The sequence below is a fragment of the Canis aureus genome, chromosome 9, assembly GCF_053574225.1.
Source record: "Canis aureus isolate CA01 chromosome 9, VMU_Caureus_v.1.0, whole genome shotgun sequence".
NCBI lineage: Eukaryota > Metazoa > Chordata > Mammalia > Carnivora > Canidae > Canis > Canis aureus.
The window spans coordinates 65,176,482-65,194,604 of NC_135619.1; the positions used below are offsets into that span (position 1 = coordinate 65,176,482).

The 18,123-nt window shown below is 43.0% G+C and overlaps 1 protein-coding gene across 5 annotated transcripts in view; it reads right to left on the reverse strand.

The window, feature by feature from the left end:
- The window catches only part of RPS6KA5 (ribosomal protein S6 kinase A5), a 171,694-nt gene that overhangs the window by 24,696 nt on the left and 128,875 nt on the right, over positions 1 to 18,123 (reverse strand). For 4 of the 5 annotated variants that reach the window (XM_077910351.1, XM_077910350.1, XM_077910352.1 and 1 more), the window contains 2 exons: positions 17,839 to 17,942; positions 1,398 to 1,548 (listed from right to left, as the gene is read on the reverse strand). In XM_077910351.1, coding sequence (XP_077766477.1) covers positions 1,398 to 1,548; positions 17,839 to 17,942 — 255 coding nt within the window. Of the gene's footprint in view, positions 1 to 1,397; positions 1,549 to 16,914; positions 17,040 to 17,838; positions 17,943 to 18,123 lie in introns of those variants that run through there. The other variant, XM_077910354.1, reaches the window with a different exon arrangement.

The window sequence follows — 18,123 nt, forward strand, 5'->3', positions numbered from 1 at the left end:
AGATTTCTCAACAACATATTTGAAATAGTTTGTACAAATATTAATCTTTGTAGGCCATGCTAATTTATGAAATGCATACACTGACAAGTTAATTTTATTCTAAATGTATTTCTGTTACTGAATCTGTAAGATCACAGTAATGTATTTTTAAACAGGTTACAACCGAGAGACTGATGTTCTTTTTTTGAGTATAGAAATATAGAGAGGTAGTTCTTATTTTCAACCATTATTTGTTTTTCTAGATGTAAAAACAATAGATAACATAAAGGTTACTCTACAGCAGAGCTTTTTCTTTGTTTTGTTATATGTTCATTTGTTTTGGTGACAATACTGTAAAAACTCAGTTTACAGAATAAAAATAAAACTTGGATGGTCCCTTTAGACCATAAATATTTAGAGGTCATGTTTGTTGAGGTGATGAAATTATTTAAAAGTCGTTAAGTTCATGGGGCACCTGGGTGGCTCAGTTGGTTAAGCATCTGACTCTTCAACTTGGGTCATGATCACAGGGCCCTGAGATGGAGACCCCAGCTGGGTTCTGTGCTGAGCATAGAGCCTGCTTAGGATTCTCTCCCTCTGCCCCTCTTCACCTCATCCCCTGCTTGCACAGGCTCCCTCCCTCTCAATAAATAAATAAATAAATAAATAAATAAATAAATAAATAAATAAAGCAAGCTTGTAAGTTCAGGGTTTTAAAAACTAAAGTCATGGCGTCCCAAGCTGGCCACGTAGACTAAAATAACTAGTCAAGTCAGACAACTTGACTTCTCCCACCCCCCAATTAATCTCAAATTTCTCAAATTTTGGAGGTTTTTTTTTTTTGTTGTTGTTGTTACTAAATTGAGCAGATGTATTGGTGCTCTGTGAAATGGTCTCATTAGGCTTTTTCAGAATATGCCAAAAAAAAAAAAAATAACTCTATGTTGCAGATATGCTACTGAGAAAAAGGTAGATTTTTAATTGTCTGAGATCACTCCAGAGAAAAGAAGAAAAAAATGAAATCACTTTCTAAAAGGTGGAATACATTGGTGGAAATGGCTCATGAACAGAGTAAAAAATAAAAGCCTCTTCGGACCATATGCCTGAATTTCAAGATTGTAAATAGAAACCAATACTGAAAACTGGAACCAATAAGCATATGGAAGACTTAATGCGATTATGGTCCTCCCTATTCTCACTTCATTTAGGGAGAAAAACACTTTTAGGCATCTCCCAGTAGAATTCTGATCCTTGGATTCCTCCAGGGTCTCTGTCACTTAAAAAAAAAAAAAAAGGTGCAATGTATGTGAAAATAGGGAGCAAAGATTTCCAAAAGGGACCATGTTCACTCATTTCACCAAGAATGTCAAGCCCCCAAATAGCAGGGCATACAAAACCATCTGTTCAATACATTTCACCTGAAAAAAGAGATGTTCTTTGATTTCATCCGCATCACGTGGACCACATCCCAATCTTTTTTTGGGATCTTTCATCAAAAGATGCTGAATTAGGTCTTTAGCTAAAGCACTCATTTCTTGAGGATATGGAGGCTCACTTTTTAATATTCTCCTGTAGGCAGATAAAACTTGCTATTAAAACAACCAGAGGATGAAGTTATAGTGACAGTATTCTTAATAAAACAAGTATCATGCAACACACTTTGAAATTGAACTAGAAGTGAAAAACGGAGCAAGGGTATTTAAAGCAAGATACCATGAAATCAAATTTCTGAAACTTAAATAAGCAGAAACAAAGCGTTGCATCATTTTTCAGTATAAGTCACCCCTAATGGGAAGCCACCACCCCAAATATTTAACTGGAAAAAAAGAATGTGAAGGCTCAGGACAGATTAGACTTCCCATCTATGGACTCGATTCTGATGGAAGATTCCGTGCTCGCTTCGGCAGCACATATACTAAAATTGATGGAAGATTCCCCAATGGAAACAACTCCTAATGAACTCAGGGAAGTCAATCCAGCACTCAGATTTGCATAAAAGCAATTGCAACCATACTGGCCTCTCTTCTCCCCGCTGTGAGCCAGTGAACAGCGGGCCCAGCAGGAATGGGGAGGGACGGCAGGCCGAGGCAGGGAGAGTCAGAGCCGCCTGGACATGGCTCCACTCCTAATATCTTAACACGAGCACCGGACCTGGGGCTTTTCATGGAGTGAAAGCACCTGCTTCATTATCTGCTCCTATAAAGCAGGCAGGCAAGCCCTATAGGGAACTCAAAGATATTGTCTACTATTTATTATGGCAGGTAAAAAATTAAGATAACCCAGTGTCTCGATGAAATGTTTGAATTTATCCTAAGGGCATGAAAGTAATCAATCCAACCAAATGTACCTTGGCCCCTGTTAAAAGGCAGATCAATAGTGAGAAAGAGTAACGAAGGGGACAGGTGGAAATTAAGAAGCGTAACGTGGGGCAACCCGGGTGGCTCAGCGGTTTAGCGCCGCCTTCAGCCTGCGGCGTGATGCTGGAGACCCGGGATCGAGTCCCACGTCAGGCTCCCTGTATGGGGCCTGCTTCTCCCTCTGCCTGTGTGTCTGCCTCTCTCTCTCTGTGTCTCTCATGAATAAATAAGTAAAATCTTTAAAGAAAAAAAAAAAAGCATAACATGGTATACATGGAGATAAATGGTTCTTCCTTTATTTGGATTTGCAAAACGATTCCCTGGTGCACACTAATATATTAATAACTGTTATGGAACAAAACCCGATAACACATTTGTAAGAGATGGCGTCGTTGGTAAGAACACGGACTCCGGAGCCGGACCGAATTCAAACCCTGGCTGTGTGCCTCGGAGAGTTCATTAACGTCTTTATACTGCGGTCTCCTCAACCTAAACGGGTATTAGGGCGCCTGTGTGAGTGAAAGCACGAAGGGCAGGCTCGGCCCTGCACCTGGGACGTAGCAAATGCTTGACCTGGTGCTGCCAACTGTATACACTCCCTCCCTGGAGCCGCCACTGAGCATCAGGGAAATGAGCAGTGATCTGTGACCGAAGATTCCAGCAGTGTTGTTTGTGTCAGACCTGATCCTACTTCTTGCACTTCCACCCCTGGACTCTGAGAAAATGTTGGCAGAACAAGGGAAGAGCAGCGTGCTTTGATCTTTTTGGTTCCTCAGTATCCACCCACTGCTCACTGCTCGGCAGCGCGTCCAGCGTCACAGATGGTCTCTCCTCAGCTGAGGCACGGCGGGTGTGAGAGAGACCCCGCAGCCCTGCTTCTGAGGGAAAAAGGGGCACAGACTCCCACCTTCCCCACCTTTCATGTGCTTTGTGCAGCCAGGATCGGGCACTAGACACGCTGCTGCTGACGGTCACGTCTGCTGCCTCGGGGTCTGGGAACAAGCCCTCGAGCCGCCGTCCCGAGGTCCCGATTCCCACGTCCGTCCGTCCTACCCGAGGCGATGGCAGGTGCGGGAGGTCGGCTCGGCGCCAGGCGCCACGGAGAGCCGCGGCCGGTCATCTCGGCCAAGGCGGGTCATCCACAGGCGGAGGCACAGGGAGAGAAGAGGGAACACCTGAAAACGGGGGTGGCCCGTGAGGTGCCAGACTGGGGAGAGGAGCAGGAGGCCCCGTGTGCAACGAGGGGCGGCGGCCTGGGCACACACGCGGCATCGGTGGGCCACCAAGGGGTGGGGCACACGCCCCGCGCGGGAAGAGGAGTTTTCGATTGGGACGCGGCGGGGCTCGCATCAGAAGACACGGGGAGGGAACGTGAAGGGATTTCTGAGAACAGGGCTGACGAGAGAACACGAAGAATCGCTGGCCACGGCCCCAGGAGCAGCCAGCCAGCCTGCGGAGATCCCGCCCAGGAAAGCTTCCCGAACAGAATGGCACAGGGTGTCCTCGGTGCGTGCAGACGCTCTGAGGCCTGATCCTGCCGAGACCCGGAGGGCCAGGACGAGGACCAGAAATGGAGGTGGGGTGGTGAGGAGAAAGCTCCCCGGCAGGCTCAAGTGTTTTCTCCAAGGGAAGATGCTCTCGGAGCTACCTTGCTCTCCTACTGTTTCCTTCAAACCATACAGGGCCGAGGGAAGTGTGAGGGACAGCCGGGCCTGGTCATTGCGAAGTTACCCCTGAGAGGTGTGAGCGGACAGGACTATTTAAAACTCCGAGAACACAAGCTTCTGGGTGTTCTCTCTTACCCCAAGGATGTCCTTGGGTTGGCGGGGGGTGAGGTTGGAAGAGCGCTTCGAAATGGTGCACAGGGGACTTTTAAGACACAGTTTCTGTGCTGAGCTTCCCAGGCTGGGGTGTTTACAGCCACCCACGTGGTCTCCTCTCTCATGGCTGAGTGTGTCGTCTGTGGGCTGGGAAGCCAGGCCGAGGTGACTGGAAGGATCGCGGAGGAAGATGGGTTTGATGCTGTCATGCTGACATGCTGTTTCCTGATCTGTGCCTTAGAAAGCGAAGGAAGCCTGGTGCCGGATTCCAGCCCGGTGACCTGTGACAGCGAAGGCCGATCTGAAGGCCCGAACAATGCAGATCCTGTGGAGGGAGGATGCGGGGAGAGGAGGCCCATCCGTGCCTGTCTAGTCTGACCATGACTGTGCAGGAACGTCCTGCAACAAGGGCAGGGAGACTTTCTCGGGTGTTGCTGTCACTTCACCTCTTCAAATGTGCTTGATTTCAGAATTCATAGCAGCCCAGAGCTTTTTTTTTTTTTTAAGCTTCAAAGGGAACCTGGGAAACTCTAGAAGTGAACTGCAATGGGGTAGGGCCCAAATAAATGTTAGAACTCTCTGTAACATCAAAACAGGCTGATATATCATGGTAAACATTTCTTGTGTTTGTTAGCATTTAATCCATACACCAATCCTCTCAAAAGGCAGCTATTATTATCTGTTTTAAAGGTGAGGCAAGATTCCTTTCAAAAAAGCAAGAAATATATATACAAATTAAAATTTTAAGCAGGTATTTTAGAACATAAGATTATTTTAATTTTTTTTTTTTTGCAAGAATAAGCAAATAACCCAGCTAAGAAGATTTTAGAAAATAAAGTAACTGGGAAGGTTTTGTCTAACTACATGTTAAAAAATGTTACAAAACAAAATTGTAAAACTGAGGTGCTAGCAAAACAAATCAACAGCCAAATCAAATGAAAAGAGACTAGGAAAAATATCTAGGCACATCCACAAACTTGTACTGTTTTTGAAAGGGGACCAGCCAACATAGGAAATGCCACACTGTTTGACAAACGTGTTGAGGAAACCAGCTATTTGGGAAATAACAAAATAAGACCCTTGACTTATAACACCACCCAAAATAAACTCCAAATGGATTGAGGAATTACATGAAAAAGGAAAAATTAAATAACACTGACATCTATAATATAAAAATGAACATAACATTTCTATGCATGACTGCTGAGTTTCTGAATGTGGTAAAAGAAATTCACAACTGATTAGCTTAAGAATGTATAGATTAAAGGGTGCAAACACCAAGACTAAAAGTTAAAACTATGACGGGAAGCAAGATGAATGGATGGGTAGACACAGAGCAAGCAGGGATAGTAAAACAGTCACAGTAGGATCACGGCAGCGGCAGGCAGGTGGGTATGCACTCTAATAGATGTAACATTTTCATAATGAGGTGGAAACAATGAGCCTATGAAATTTCACATGTTTCATATGTTCACTAATGCATAACTCTAAGGAGCTGTCTCAACAATGTTGTTAGAACAATGGGTAATGCTCACCTGTCCCTCTACTAAAGTCTCTGTTCAGGTGTCACTGTATCAGCGCAGCTTTCTCTAACCATCCTGATGAAATACCCAACCTCTTCGTCCCTTTCCTTTCTTGTTTCTTCATGGAATTTAAAGGCTATTATATATTTATTTGCCAATTACTTATTTCTCCCAACTAAAATGTAAGGGATTCCTTTTTAAATTTAAATTTAAATTTTTTGGATTTTTTTTTTTAAAAAGCAATTTTGTTCACTGCTGCCCCTCCCCCCTCCAGGGCCTAGAGCATTGCTTAGCACACAGCCAACCCTCAACAAATACTTCTTGAATGAATAAATGTCTGATTGTTTTTTATTCATGATATCTTGCTCACTCAGAATCTTTCTTCCTCAGTTGCAACAGACGCCTGCAGATAACATTTTTTGCAGATAGCATGTTTTCTCTTTGGTTGTTTATTTCTATTTGTCCTCCAAAGTTCCTATTTCGTGACTTAATATTGTTAATTTTCACTTCCTGGCTCCCATTTCATCCCAGAATTACAGGATTGCTCATATGCCTGCCTGAGGTGGGAGTTTTCAGCCAACTTCACTTACTCTGAATAGTTAAGAAGACTCTGGTATATCTGTTCAATGGCATGTTATACAGTCCTTGCAAAATGTCGTTTACAGAGAGCCTGTAATTGGGAATGCGTCTAACTTTAAGCGAAAACTGGAAAATAGGAAATTGTATGTCTAGTATGAGTACAATGTCATATGGATATAAAAGGCTAAAAGGAAATATAGAAAAATATCAGCAGTGTTTGTCTGTGGGTGTTATCATGCGCATTATACACTACCTGCACATCTCACACTATAGTGAACATTGCTTTTAGAATAGGAGCAATAAAATGAACTTAATTTACAAGATCACAGGCTCATGGAGAACAGCACACAAGCAGGGCTAGGAGGCCAGCAAGTCTTGAGCCTCCCGAGAACAGGATCCTGTGGCTATTTCCCACCATCTGCAAGGCATCCTTCAGCCTCCAAAAGCCTGTCGGTCCTCCTGGCCTGGCCCATGGGGTTCTCTCCATCCTGAGTGACTGCTTCCTTGACACTCCCAGTCCCCAGGGGTCCACGCTGCCTTTGCACTTCCGTGGCATTCATCTTACCACTCAAATATCTATCAAAACTCCCTGGTATCATGAATTGTCATATTTATTCCATATTTCCCCAAACAGTGTGGAAGCCTTCTTAGAACAAGAACTCTGCCTGTGGATTTCTCTTCTGCCTTAGGAGGTAAAAATAACTCAGCACATATTCCAGAGATGAATGGAATCAGTCCCCCAGTTGTCTGCGGGCCAGTACTTCCCAACCCCTTACCTGCAGTAAACATCCACCTCACTAGGGAAAAAACCCAGCAGCACAGAATCAGGTGTGAGCCACGGGAGAGCACGAAGCAACTTTTCAGGAGTCACTTTGTACGTGACCCCAGTCCCAGCTCCCAGTGGCTCTGAGTCCTGAGGAGGATAAGCTCGGTTTCTTCATCCATAAAGCAAGCACACAGAGCTATCTGTTTTCCAGGTTGTGAGGCTTCCAGGAAGCGGTGGATGTGACTTCTCAGCCCAGAAACTGGTGCAGAGCTGCGCCCTGATGAGCCGGGCCCTCAGTGGGGCTGGTGCACAGGAGCATGGCCGCTCTGACACACTGGCTGCCCGGAGGGGAGGCTCCCCTTTGGCTGTTACTGCATTCTTCCTTGACCCACCGTGTATTTCCCTGGACATCACCAGTGAGAATAATCAAATGAGATTCTTTACTACTCCTGCAAAATCTGTAACTCCACTCACACACTCTCAACCCGTAATCCCCAAGGCCCCCAGGGCACGTCCTTTGTGAGCTATAGATACTCTTCCTCCTTATCACCTCTCAGCATTCCCTTGCCTTCTTATGCCCCACAAGCCACCTGAAGGGTGCTCACTCCTGCCATGGCTTCTGGTGCACAAGAGAGGGCATTTCTTTTATTCCTTGTGAGGCTCGGGGAAGTCAAGATGTGTGCAGGAGCTTGTAAAGATTTTGGTAAGAGAGGTTTCTTTTCTTTTCAATGTTTAGCATTTTCTCCCTGGATAGGACACAGACTTGCCCCCTACCTCCCCCCGAGGGCTAAGCGCTCTGAGAACTGAGCTGCTCTGCCTGGGCAGGAGCCTTGCACTCTCATCCACCCAGTGGGTATACTAGGCCACTTTATCAGCCATGCCTGAATGTGTCTTAATTGCAGGGTAGGTGCGGTTTGGGCAAAAGCTGGGACCCCACTACACGGGCTATGGTTTTTGGCACACCTCATCCCTGCCCCTCTTCCTTTCTGCTTTTTCTCTGTGACCCAGATGATGCTCTTAAGGCTTTTACTTCACTCACTTCACTATCTCTGTCAGAGAACCTTTCCTTAAAAATGGGTGAGATAAATGGGATGGGAGAGGCTGGAGAACCACACCTTGGGGGTTCCCTGGGCCAAGACGCTGCACATGACAGTAAGCAAAGGCAGTACTGAGTCAACAGCAGAATGAGATGCAAAGAATTTCAAAGAGACTGCTAAACAGAAAAGAGCCAGAGTTAGAGCAAAGAGCTAGAACACAGAGCCAAACTTATCATCCAAAAGGATGAGGCTGTAGTGGGGAGGCCATCATAGCAAACCACAAGTATATAAGAAACAGTAAGATTCCTCCAGAAAGGAGTTATAAATGCAGAAAGCCACGTCCATAACCTCTCCCAGGATGGAAGTAAGTCTTTTCCCAGATGAGCCTTGAAAGAACTACAGCCTGGCCACTCTGATTGCAGCCTGTGAGTGACCTGGAAGTAGAGGGTTTAGCTAAGCTGTGCCCAGCTTCCTCACACACAGAGACTCTGAGATAGTTCATGTATGTTGTTTTAAGCCGTTGAGTTTTGAGGCAGTTTGTTACTTAGCAATGGATAAAGAATAACGAATATAAGGCCAGACGATAAATATTTTCGGCTTTGTAAGCTATGTAGTCTCCAGGGCAGCAATTCACCTCTGCTGCGGTGGCCCCAAAAGCAGCCGGAGATGATACCCCAATGCAGGCGTGTGGCTGTGTCCTAATAAAATTTTACTGGCAGACAGTGAAACTCAAATTTCGTATCATATACACATGTCATAAAATATTGTTCATCTTTTGACTTTTTCAACCACTTAAGAATGTAAGATGGAATATAATGACCATTCTTAGCTCACAGGCCACCCAAAAACAGGAAGCAGAATGGATGTGGCCTACCGATTGTAGTTGTACGAATGTTACCCTGACCTAAAATGTCCAGCAAATATGATTATCATTTTGATAATGTAGAGACCTGAGTTTATAACAGTATCATGCTTACGACAGTACAGTGAGACACATCAATGAAGCATATTTTACTGGTGGGCTGTGAAATGCCAAATGAACATCTCATGGCAAATATTTTCTACATTTCAAAGTCAAAGAAACAACCCCGTTAGAGACAATGAAGGACTGCAAACAGAACCCCTACAAACTGACTCTCAGGTGAGGACACGGTAGTCAACTGTCATGGACTGCAAAGCCCCAGGAAGGACAAGGGGCGGCCAGAAGAACTGATAGAGACCTTGGGGGGTGGGGTCACCTCCCCACGCAGCCATAACCCAGGGCCCAAGAGAAGTTCTACGCAGACAGGGAGTAAAAGCTAGTGGGAGACACACAAGTAAGAAAAGCACATGCTGCATAAGTGAAACAAAAAGAAGACAGAGACTCGGAAAAGCTAACAAAAGCTTTACCTTAGATAAAACGATCCACAAATCCCTGTCAACGTCTGCAAGAAACAACGGAACCGGTCTGTGTTCTTTAGAGGATGGGACAAGGGTTGCCATGCAGAGCTTAGAGGAAGCAGATTTCAGATGATGTCAAGGGGGCATGATTTTATACACCTGAAGGTGTTCAGTCATGGAAAGGGCTCCCCTGAAAATGCCTTACACTATGTGCCACCCATGCAATGCCGGCACTCCCACAGAAGGGAGAGGACTGCCCGCACCTGCTGAAGGAGTCTCATAGCACAGAGAAAATCTTCCTCTCCTTCTCAATTCTTATTATATTTTAAAATTTGATTTACCAGAAAAACATTCTTGTTCTGGTTGTAGGCGACCTATGAACAACAGCATCGGGCAAGATGTTATTTTGGAGCTCCCCAGGTCAAAGCTCTGGGAAGTATGTGGCATTCAGGGAAGATCACAAAAATGAAGGAACGGAAGAATTCAACGGTGAAAAGAGCCCTTCGCTAATTAAGACAAAGGACAATATAATAATACACATTTATCAGAATGGTACCTTTTCTTTCACTTTTTAAATGTATGGTTTTTTTTTTGTTTGTTTGTTTTTTTTAATTGAAGTAGAGTTGGCACAATGAGTTTCAGGTGTGCAGGACAGTGATTCCGCCAGTCTGTATGTTATGTTCTGCTCATCACAAGTGTGGCTACAGGTCACCACACACTATTCCTGCACCACTGACCATATTCCCCGTGCTGTACCTCTTATCCCCAAGACTCACTCATTCCATCACTGGAAGCCTGTATCTCCCAATTCCCTTCATCTGTTTTTGCCTGTTTTATACCCTACCCCAAACCATCAGTTTGTTTTTTGTATTTATGGGTCTGTTTCTGCTTTTTGTTTGTTTGTTTGTTTGCTTCTTTGTTTAGCTTTTTAGATTCTACATATAAGTGAAATTATATAGTATTTGTCTTTCTTTCTTTGAATTATTTCACATAGCATAGTACCTCTAGGTCCAACCACATTGTCCCAAATGGCCAAAATCTCATCCTCTCTAATGGCTGAATAATAATATACCACTGTACATATACATATATTAAATGGTGCATAATTTTAAAAGAACAGACTATGAATGACTTTACACCAGGAAAGACAATCAGAATGATTACCTAGAAAGGAAAAGGTAGTGTAGGATAACTGAATTATTATACTATTACAAACTTCAGTAACAACAACAAAAAAACCCCCATGAAATCACAGGTTAACACTAAGCTTTAAAAAAAAATTGTTAACAACCTGATAAAATGGATGATTAATTGATTAAAGGGAAAGAATCCTACTTAAGTTCTTGGAAAATATGTTCTAACTTTTAAGATTTCAGGCACGCTGATTCAGGCTCTTTCTCCTTCTAAAACCAGAATGCCAAATGACTGATCGAAAGGCAATAAAAGCAATTTAAATTTGAACATCACTTGGTTCAGCAGAATACTTCCGTTGTCCCAGTCAGCAATATATTACCTCCCTACAGGCAGATCCACGGAGGAAAGGAAAACTGTAAGAAGAGAATGCTTGGGGATGTGGAATCAGAGAGTGGGGAATCAGTACGAGGAGGCACTAGTGAACACCACCAGGTTAAGGCTGCCCACTTCGCACCTGTCACCATGACAGGAATGAACTTTCAAAGGGACCCAAATTCTTAAGGCCATCACCAAGGTCTCCTATAATTCTGAGGCATTTTCAAACTGTTAAGAGGCCCATTTAAAATAAGCAAAGTCATATTTTTAAAAATTTTGATGACAGGTATGACTTTATGATTTTAACAAGAAATATTACTGATCACTTTGGAGTTAAATAAACTGGAATAGTGAGAAATTATTTCCTTCCTAATCTGTCCTGTAATAGGTATGTTTAGAAAAATTTAAGTTTCATTAAAGTAAAACCGATATAGGATAAACTTCCCACATACAAAGTGCATGCTTTGTAAGTTCTGAAAGATGTATACACCTGTGAAATCACTGCTATGACCAAAGAAAGGAACATACACAACCACCATCTAAAAGTTGCTGGTGTCCCTTTGTCATCTCCTCTGCCTTCCCTTAGTAAACTGGCCATCAACTCCCACCCTTGAGGCAGTTTACAAACCCCAGAACCTCCTGAATGAAGGGGAAGGTGGGTTGACTAAAGGACCCTGAAATTTTATACTGTGAATCTTTCTCCCAGCCTTCCCCAAAGGGGACTATGGCTTCTTACTGGAGGAACTGTTCATTGACGAAAAGGAAACCAGATTTTCTGGGGACTACTGGATTCTGGCTCTAAAGGGACACTTATTCCAGGAGTCCCAAACATCATGTGGCCCACCAGTCAGAAAAGGGGCTTCTGGAGGTCAGGTGACCCATGGAGTTTCACCTCCATCTCATGGTGGCTTCAGTGGGACCCTGACTCCAACCTGTGGTTTTCTCCCTAGTTCCAGAACGCATAATTGGAGGAGACATACTTAGCAGCTGGCACAATCCTCATACTGGTTCCCTGACCTATGGACTGAAGACAGTAATAGTGGGAAAGGCAAAAATGGAACCCATTAGAACTGCCTCCACCTAGGGAAATAGTCAAACCAAAAGTAAGATCAAGTTCCTGGGGGACTGCAGAGGTTAGTGCCACTATCAGAGACTTGAAAGATGTAAGAGTGGTGATTCCCACCTACCCCTTGCATATTGGCCTGTACAGAAGACAGATGGATCTGGAGAGGACACTGGAGTACCATGAATTTAACTAGGTGTGGACTTCAACAGCAGTGCTATACCAGATGCGGTTTCATTGCTTGAACAAATTACCACCACCCTGGCACACAGCTATTCATCTGGCACATGCCTTTTTTCTCCACCACTGTCCGTAAGGCCCATGGAAAGGAGTTGCTTTCGGCTCCCAAGGCCAGCAATGTACTCTTATGCCCTCTGTCAGGGGTATTTCAACTCTCTGGCCAATGTCAGAAATTACTTTGTGAAGCTCCTGATTGTCTTTCTCTTCTTCATCACACTGATCTCTTATACTGATGACCTGATGCTGATTGGACCTGGTAAGCAAGTAGCAGCAACTACTCTAGACTGGGAAGACATGTGTAGGTCAGAGGGTAGAAAATAAATCTAACTAAAAATCAGGGACCTTCTAGGTGAGAGATGTCTAGGGCTCCAGGGGTATGGGATACTATTTCCAAAGTGAAGAATAATTTGTTGCATCTGACCCCACCTACAACTAAAAAGAGGAATGATCTTTGGATTTTGGAGGTCATACATTCCTCATTTGGGAGTATGACTCCAGCCTGTTTATCAAGTGACCGAGAAGACGCTGTTGAATGGGGCCCAGAACAAGAGAAAGCTCTGCAACAGGTCCAGGCTGCTGTCCAAGCTGCTCTGCCACTTGGATCTATGTTCCAGCAGATTCCATAGTGCCTGACATGTCAGTGGTAAATAGGGATGCTTCTGGAACCTCTGGCAGGCCCCTAGTGGTGATTTACAGTATAAACCCTTAGGATTTTGGAGCAAAACCGTGTTATGTTCTGCAGATAACTACTCTCCTTTTAAGAAACAGCTCTTGGTCTGCTCTTGGGCCTAAACAGAGACTAGACACTTAACTATGGGTTCCCAAATTCCATGAAACCTGAGATACCCATGGGTATTATCTGTCAGCAGCACTCCATCATCACATGGTGCCTGAGTAGGTCACGAAGGCACCAGAGAGTTACATGAAAAAGCAACCCAGATGCCCACTTCTGTCTCCTAGCCTTTATCTATGGCTTCATGGGTTGTTCCCTATGATGGGTGACAGAGGAAGAGAAGACTCAGGCCTTGTTTACAGATCATTCCACATCATCTGCAGGCACTACCCACAAGGGGACAGCTGAAGCAGGACAGCAACCTTCTGGCACATCCCTTAAAGGACATGGTGAAGGGAAATCTTCCCAGCAGACAGGATTTGGATGTTCATTTTGCTTGGAAGGAGAAATGGCGAGATATGCAATATTTTAATGACTGATGGGCAGCGGCCAATGGTTTGGCTGGATGGTCAAGGACTTGGAAGATTAGAATACTGGTGACAAGCAAGTTTGGTTGCCAAAGATATTTGAGTAAGAGGTATAAGGATAGAACTCTTTGAACGAGGAGAAAAAGGTGGAGATATTTGTGTTCCATGTGGATGCTCACCAAAGGGTAACCTCAGCAGGGAGGATTTTAATAATCTCTTATAGAATAGGATGATCTCTTCTATAGATACCAGTTAGTCCAGTCCAACCTTATTATCACGCAGTGGGCCATGACCAAAGTGGCTGTGGTGGTAGGGAAAGATGTTAAGTGTGGGCCTAGCAACCTGGACTTCTGTTCACCACGACTGACAGGGCTATGGCTACTGCTGAGTGCCCAATCGACGAGCGGTAGAAACCAACACTGAGTGCCCAATATGGCACCAATCCTCAGGGAGATCGGCCAGTTACATGGTGACAGGTTGATTACATGGGCCTGCTTCCATTATGTAAGGGGCAATATTCCATTCTAACTGGAAATAGATGCTTACTATAGACATGGATTTGCTTTCCCTGCATGCAGTGCTTTTGCCAAAACTACCATCTGTGGATTTAAGAAATGCTTTATGCACTGTCATCGTATTCTATGCAGCATGGCTTCTAATCAAGGAACTCTCTTCATAGCAAAAGAAATGTAGCAGTGGGCCCATGCTCATGGAATTCACTGGTCTTACCAAGTTCTCCACCATCTTGAAGTAGCTGGCTTGACAGGACAGTGGAATGGCTTTTTGAAGAAACAGTTACAGTGTTAGCTAGGCAACAAAATGTTGCAGGGCTCTAGCAAGGTTCTCCAGGAGGCTGTAAATGCTCTGAATCCACATCCAATGCATGGTGCTGTTTCTCCCATACCAGGATTCACAGACCCAGAAATCATGAGGTGGAGTTGAGAGTTGCACCACTCACTATTACTCCCCAGTGACTCCCTGGCAAAATGTTTGCTTCCTGTTCCCATGACTTTATGCTGTGCTAGCCTAGAAGTCTTAGTTCTAGGCAAAGGAATGCATCCACCAAGAGACAAACAATAAATGAGTCCATTGAGTTGGAAATTAAGACAGCCACCCAGCCACTTTGGGGTCACCTCCTGAATCAATAGGCAAAGAAGGGAGTTCTGGTGCCGGCTGGGGTGATGGATCCTCACCACCGAGGGGAAATTAGACTACTTACTCCACACTGAAAGTAAGGAAGAGTGCCAGAAATACAGCAGATCCCTTAGAGTATCTACTAGTATTACCATGTCCTGTGATTAAGGTCAACTGAAAACTCTAACAACCCAATCCAGGCAGGAGAACTAAAGGCCCAGATTCTTCAGGAATGACTGACTGGATCATTCCACAAGGTACTTGCTGAAGACAAAGGGAATACAGAGCGGGTAGCGGAAGAAGGTAGTTATAAATACCACCCACGATCCCAAAACCATTACAGAAATCGCTGTATTTCCTCCGTATTTTGTTACGAATATACCTGTGTAGAAATATGTGTGCATAAATCATTTTAAAATATTACAATGTCTTTCCTCTCTTATTCCTTTATTATGTAAGATGTGTTGACTTTATATCATGGCATTAAGTATTGTTAATTTTTTATGTAAGGGGTTGGTGCATTTCCTATTGTATGCAGGATAGGAATATCATGTTTGGTATAATTATGACCTTGTTATTGTTTTTATTTGGAGATTAAATACAATTTAAGGAGATGTGCTTGGCTGCCAAACTGACAAGGGGTGGATTTATGATGGTTAATCTGCAGTGTCACCTGACTGGGCTAAAGGTTGCCCAAATTTAACACTGCTTCTGGGTGGGTCTGTGAGGGTGTTTCCCAATGAAATTAACATCTGAATTGGTGGACTCAGTAAAGTAGAATCCTCTTCCCGCTGGGTAGGCTACAACTAATCCCTTGAGGGCCTGAATAGGAAAAAAAAAAAAAAAAAAAAGCAGAGGAGAGAGGATTCCACCCTTGCTGTCTGCCAGCTTAATAAAGGATGCTGGTCTTCTGCCATTAGACTGAGATTTATACCCACAGGTTCCTCTTATTCTCAGGACTGGGTCTCTGGCTTGCAAGTGGCAGATCCTAGGACTTCTGAGAATCCATAATCATGTGAGCCAATTCCTTGTAATACATTTATATATATATAAATATATATGGTTATTATATTCCTTATAATACAACAAAATAAATAAATTTATATATAGAAGAGAGTTCTGGTGCTGGCTCTACATACATAAACCCGAATGGTTTTGTTCCTCTAGAGAACCCTGCCACAGTCCGGCTCTTTATTTGTAGCTACTCCAGTGAGTACACAGTGGCATCTCCACTGTGGTTTAGTCTGCATTTCCCTAAAGACTAATGATGTTGGTCATCTTTTCACGTGCTTATTTGCCACTCATAGATCTTCTCTGGTGAGCTGTTAAAATCTTTTGCCCATTTCTCAAAATGGAGAATTTTGAGAATTTTTCAAGGGGAGAATGTTTCCCCCCTTGAATTTTGATACTTCCTTATGTATTCTGGACACCAGTCCTCTATCAAATGCAGGATCTGCCATTTTCTCCCAGTCTGTGGCTTGTCTCTCCACTCTCTTGGTTTCCTTCAAAGAGTGCACGTACTTTTGATGAAGTCCAATTCACCAGTGTTTTCTTTTATGGACTGCACTTTTGGTGTTGTATCTAAGAAATCTTTGCCTAACCCAAGGTCACAAAGATTTTCCTTTATGTTTTCTTCCAGAAATGTTGTAGTTTTAGATTTTACATTTAGGTCTATGATTTATTTTTAATTTTTCTTTGAAGTATTTATTGAAGTTTATTTCTTCTCCCCATATGACAGTGGTTCTAGCATTTGTTGAAAAGACTATGTTTTCTCCACCAAACTGACTTTGCACCTTTGTAAAAACAAAAACAAAACCAGTTGCCTCTGTCTCTATCTAAACAGTTTCTGGGCTTTCTATTCTAGTTCATTGATGATTTGTCTATCTTGATATGAACACCCCAGTGTCTTAATTATTGTAGCTTATAAGCCCAGAAATCAACTTTGGTCTACTTTTTCAAAGGCGATTTGACTATTCTAGGTCTTCCGTGTACCTCTATGAATTTAGGTTGTCAACTCCTACGGGAAAACCAAAGCCTACTTGGGGTTGGGATTGTGTTGAATCTAGAGATCAGTTTAGAGAGAAATCACATCTGAACTATCCTGAGCAGCTCTCTCACACAGATGTGCTTATCAGTACCTTCATCGAATACCATAGGGGGTACCTTCTGCAAGTCTCCAAACCTCTCTCTGACTCTGCCCTGCAAGCGCTAGCTGCCTGGGGCTTCCCAGAATCCTAGATCAACCTCAACTCTGCCTACGCATCCCCTCCCTGCCCTGCAGCTTGGCTACTCTCTAAGGCTGTCAGCTGGGCAATCAGAGGGCTCACCTCGTTGATTTTCGTTTCACTGGCCTTCACTGCTAGATGTTCAGTGTCTTCAATACTGGTGTTTCATGTATTTGGCTCATTTTAAAAACTGTTTCAGGCAGGAAAGTTAATCCAGTCCCTGTTATTCCATCTTGGTAAGAAGTGGAAGTCTCAATTTTTAATTTTTAATGTCAAATCTGTTCTCAGAGTTACAAAATTCAAGTAAAAACAGGACAAAAACATAACTAGTAATTAGTATAATGTTTTAACACTGTTTGTTTATTTGTTCATTAACTCATTTCATTCCAAAAATATTTATGGAGTTCTGCATGGTAAGCACTGTGCTGGCACATGAACACACTGCCCTGAAGATCAAAGCCAGACGTGCTCCTTGCTCTCACAGAGCTTACAATCTAGTGGGATAGACTTAATCAAATAACTATGAACACAAATGTAACACTGCAATTGTGACAGCTGCTATGAAGAAAAGAATAGGATAATGCTACTACGATATCCTACAGGAGGTGATTTTATGGTGTTTGCTTCTATTGAGCCTATATATCCATGAGTTGAAAATATCACTACTGTTTCTTTATTTGCAAAGGACTTACATTCAGCATACAGTGGGAAAAAAGTGTCCAACAAAGACACTTCTCAATATGCGATGTACTAGGTAAAGACAATATAAGAAGTGCTTTGGAGCACACAAACATTTTGACACTATCCTTATGAGAAGAATTAAGATCTAAATAGGCGTATAAAATATAAAGAAATGTAAATGTTATATATCTACATTCTATATGAATATAAACGGAAATTTACCATTTGAACACTATTTTGTCTATCCTCATTTAAAAAATTATCTTTTCTATCAGCCTTAATTTCAGAAATTTGATAAGTTCCTTTGAGAAAACAATACATTTATTTTATTTTGTTAAGTCTTACCTAGATATCTCAGCTTGGGAATTTTTCTCGCCATCGACAGTGAAAGGAGATGCTCCAGTTAGTAACTCATACATTAGAACACCTAAACTCCACCAGTCAACTGCCTATAAAACAATAATGTCATTTCTATAAGAAAGTAAAATGAACAGAATAAAACTACATGTTTGAAAAATATTTTAACAAAAAGATTTTGTATCTAGCTTTCTGTGTAAGTATTAAATGAAGCACGTGCAAGAAAGACATTTAGAAACAAATATCCCAAGTATTCTCAGGGTAGAATTTAAA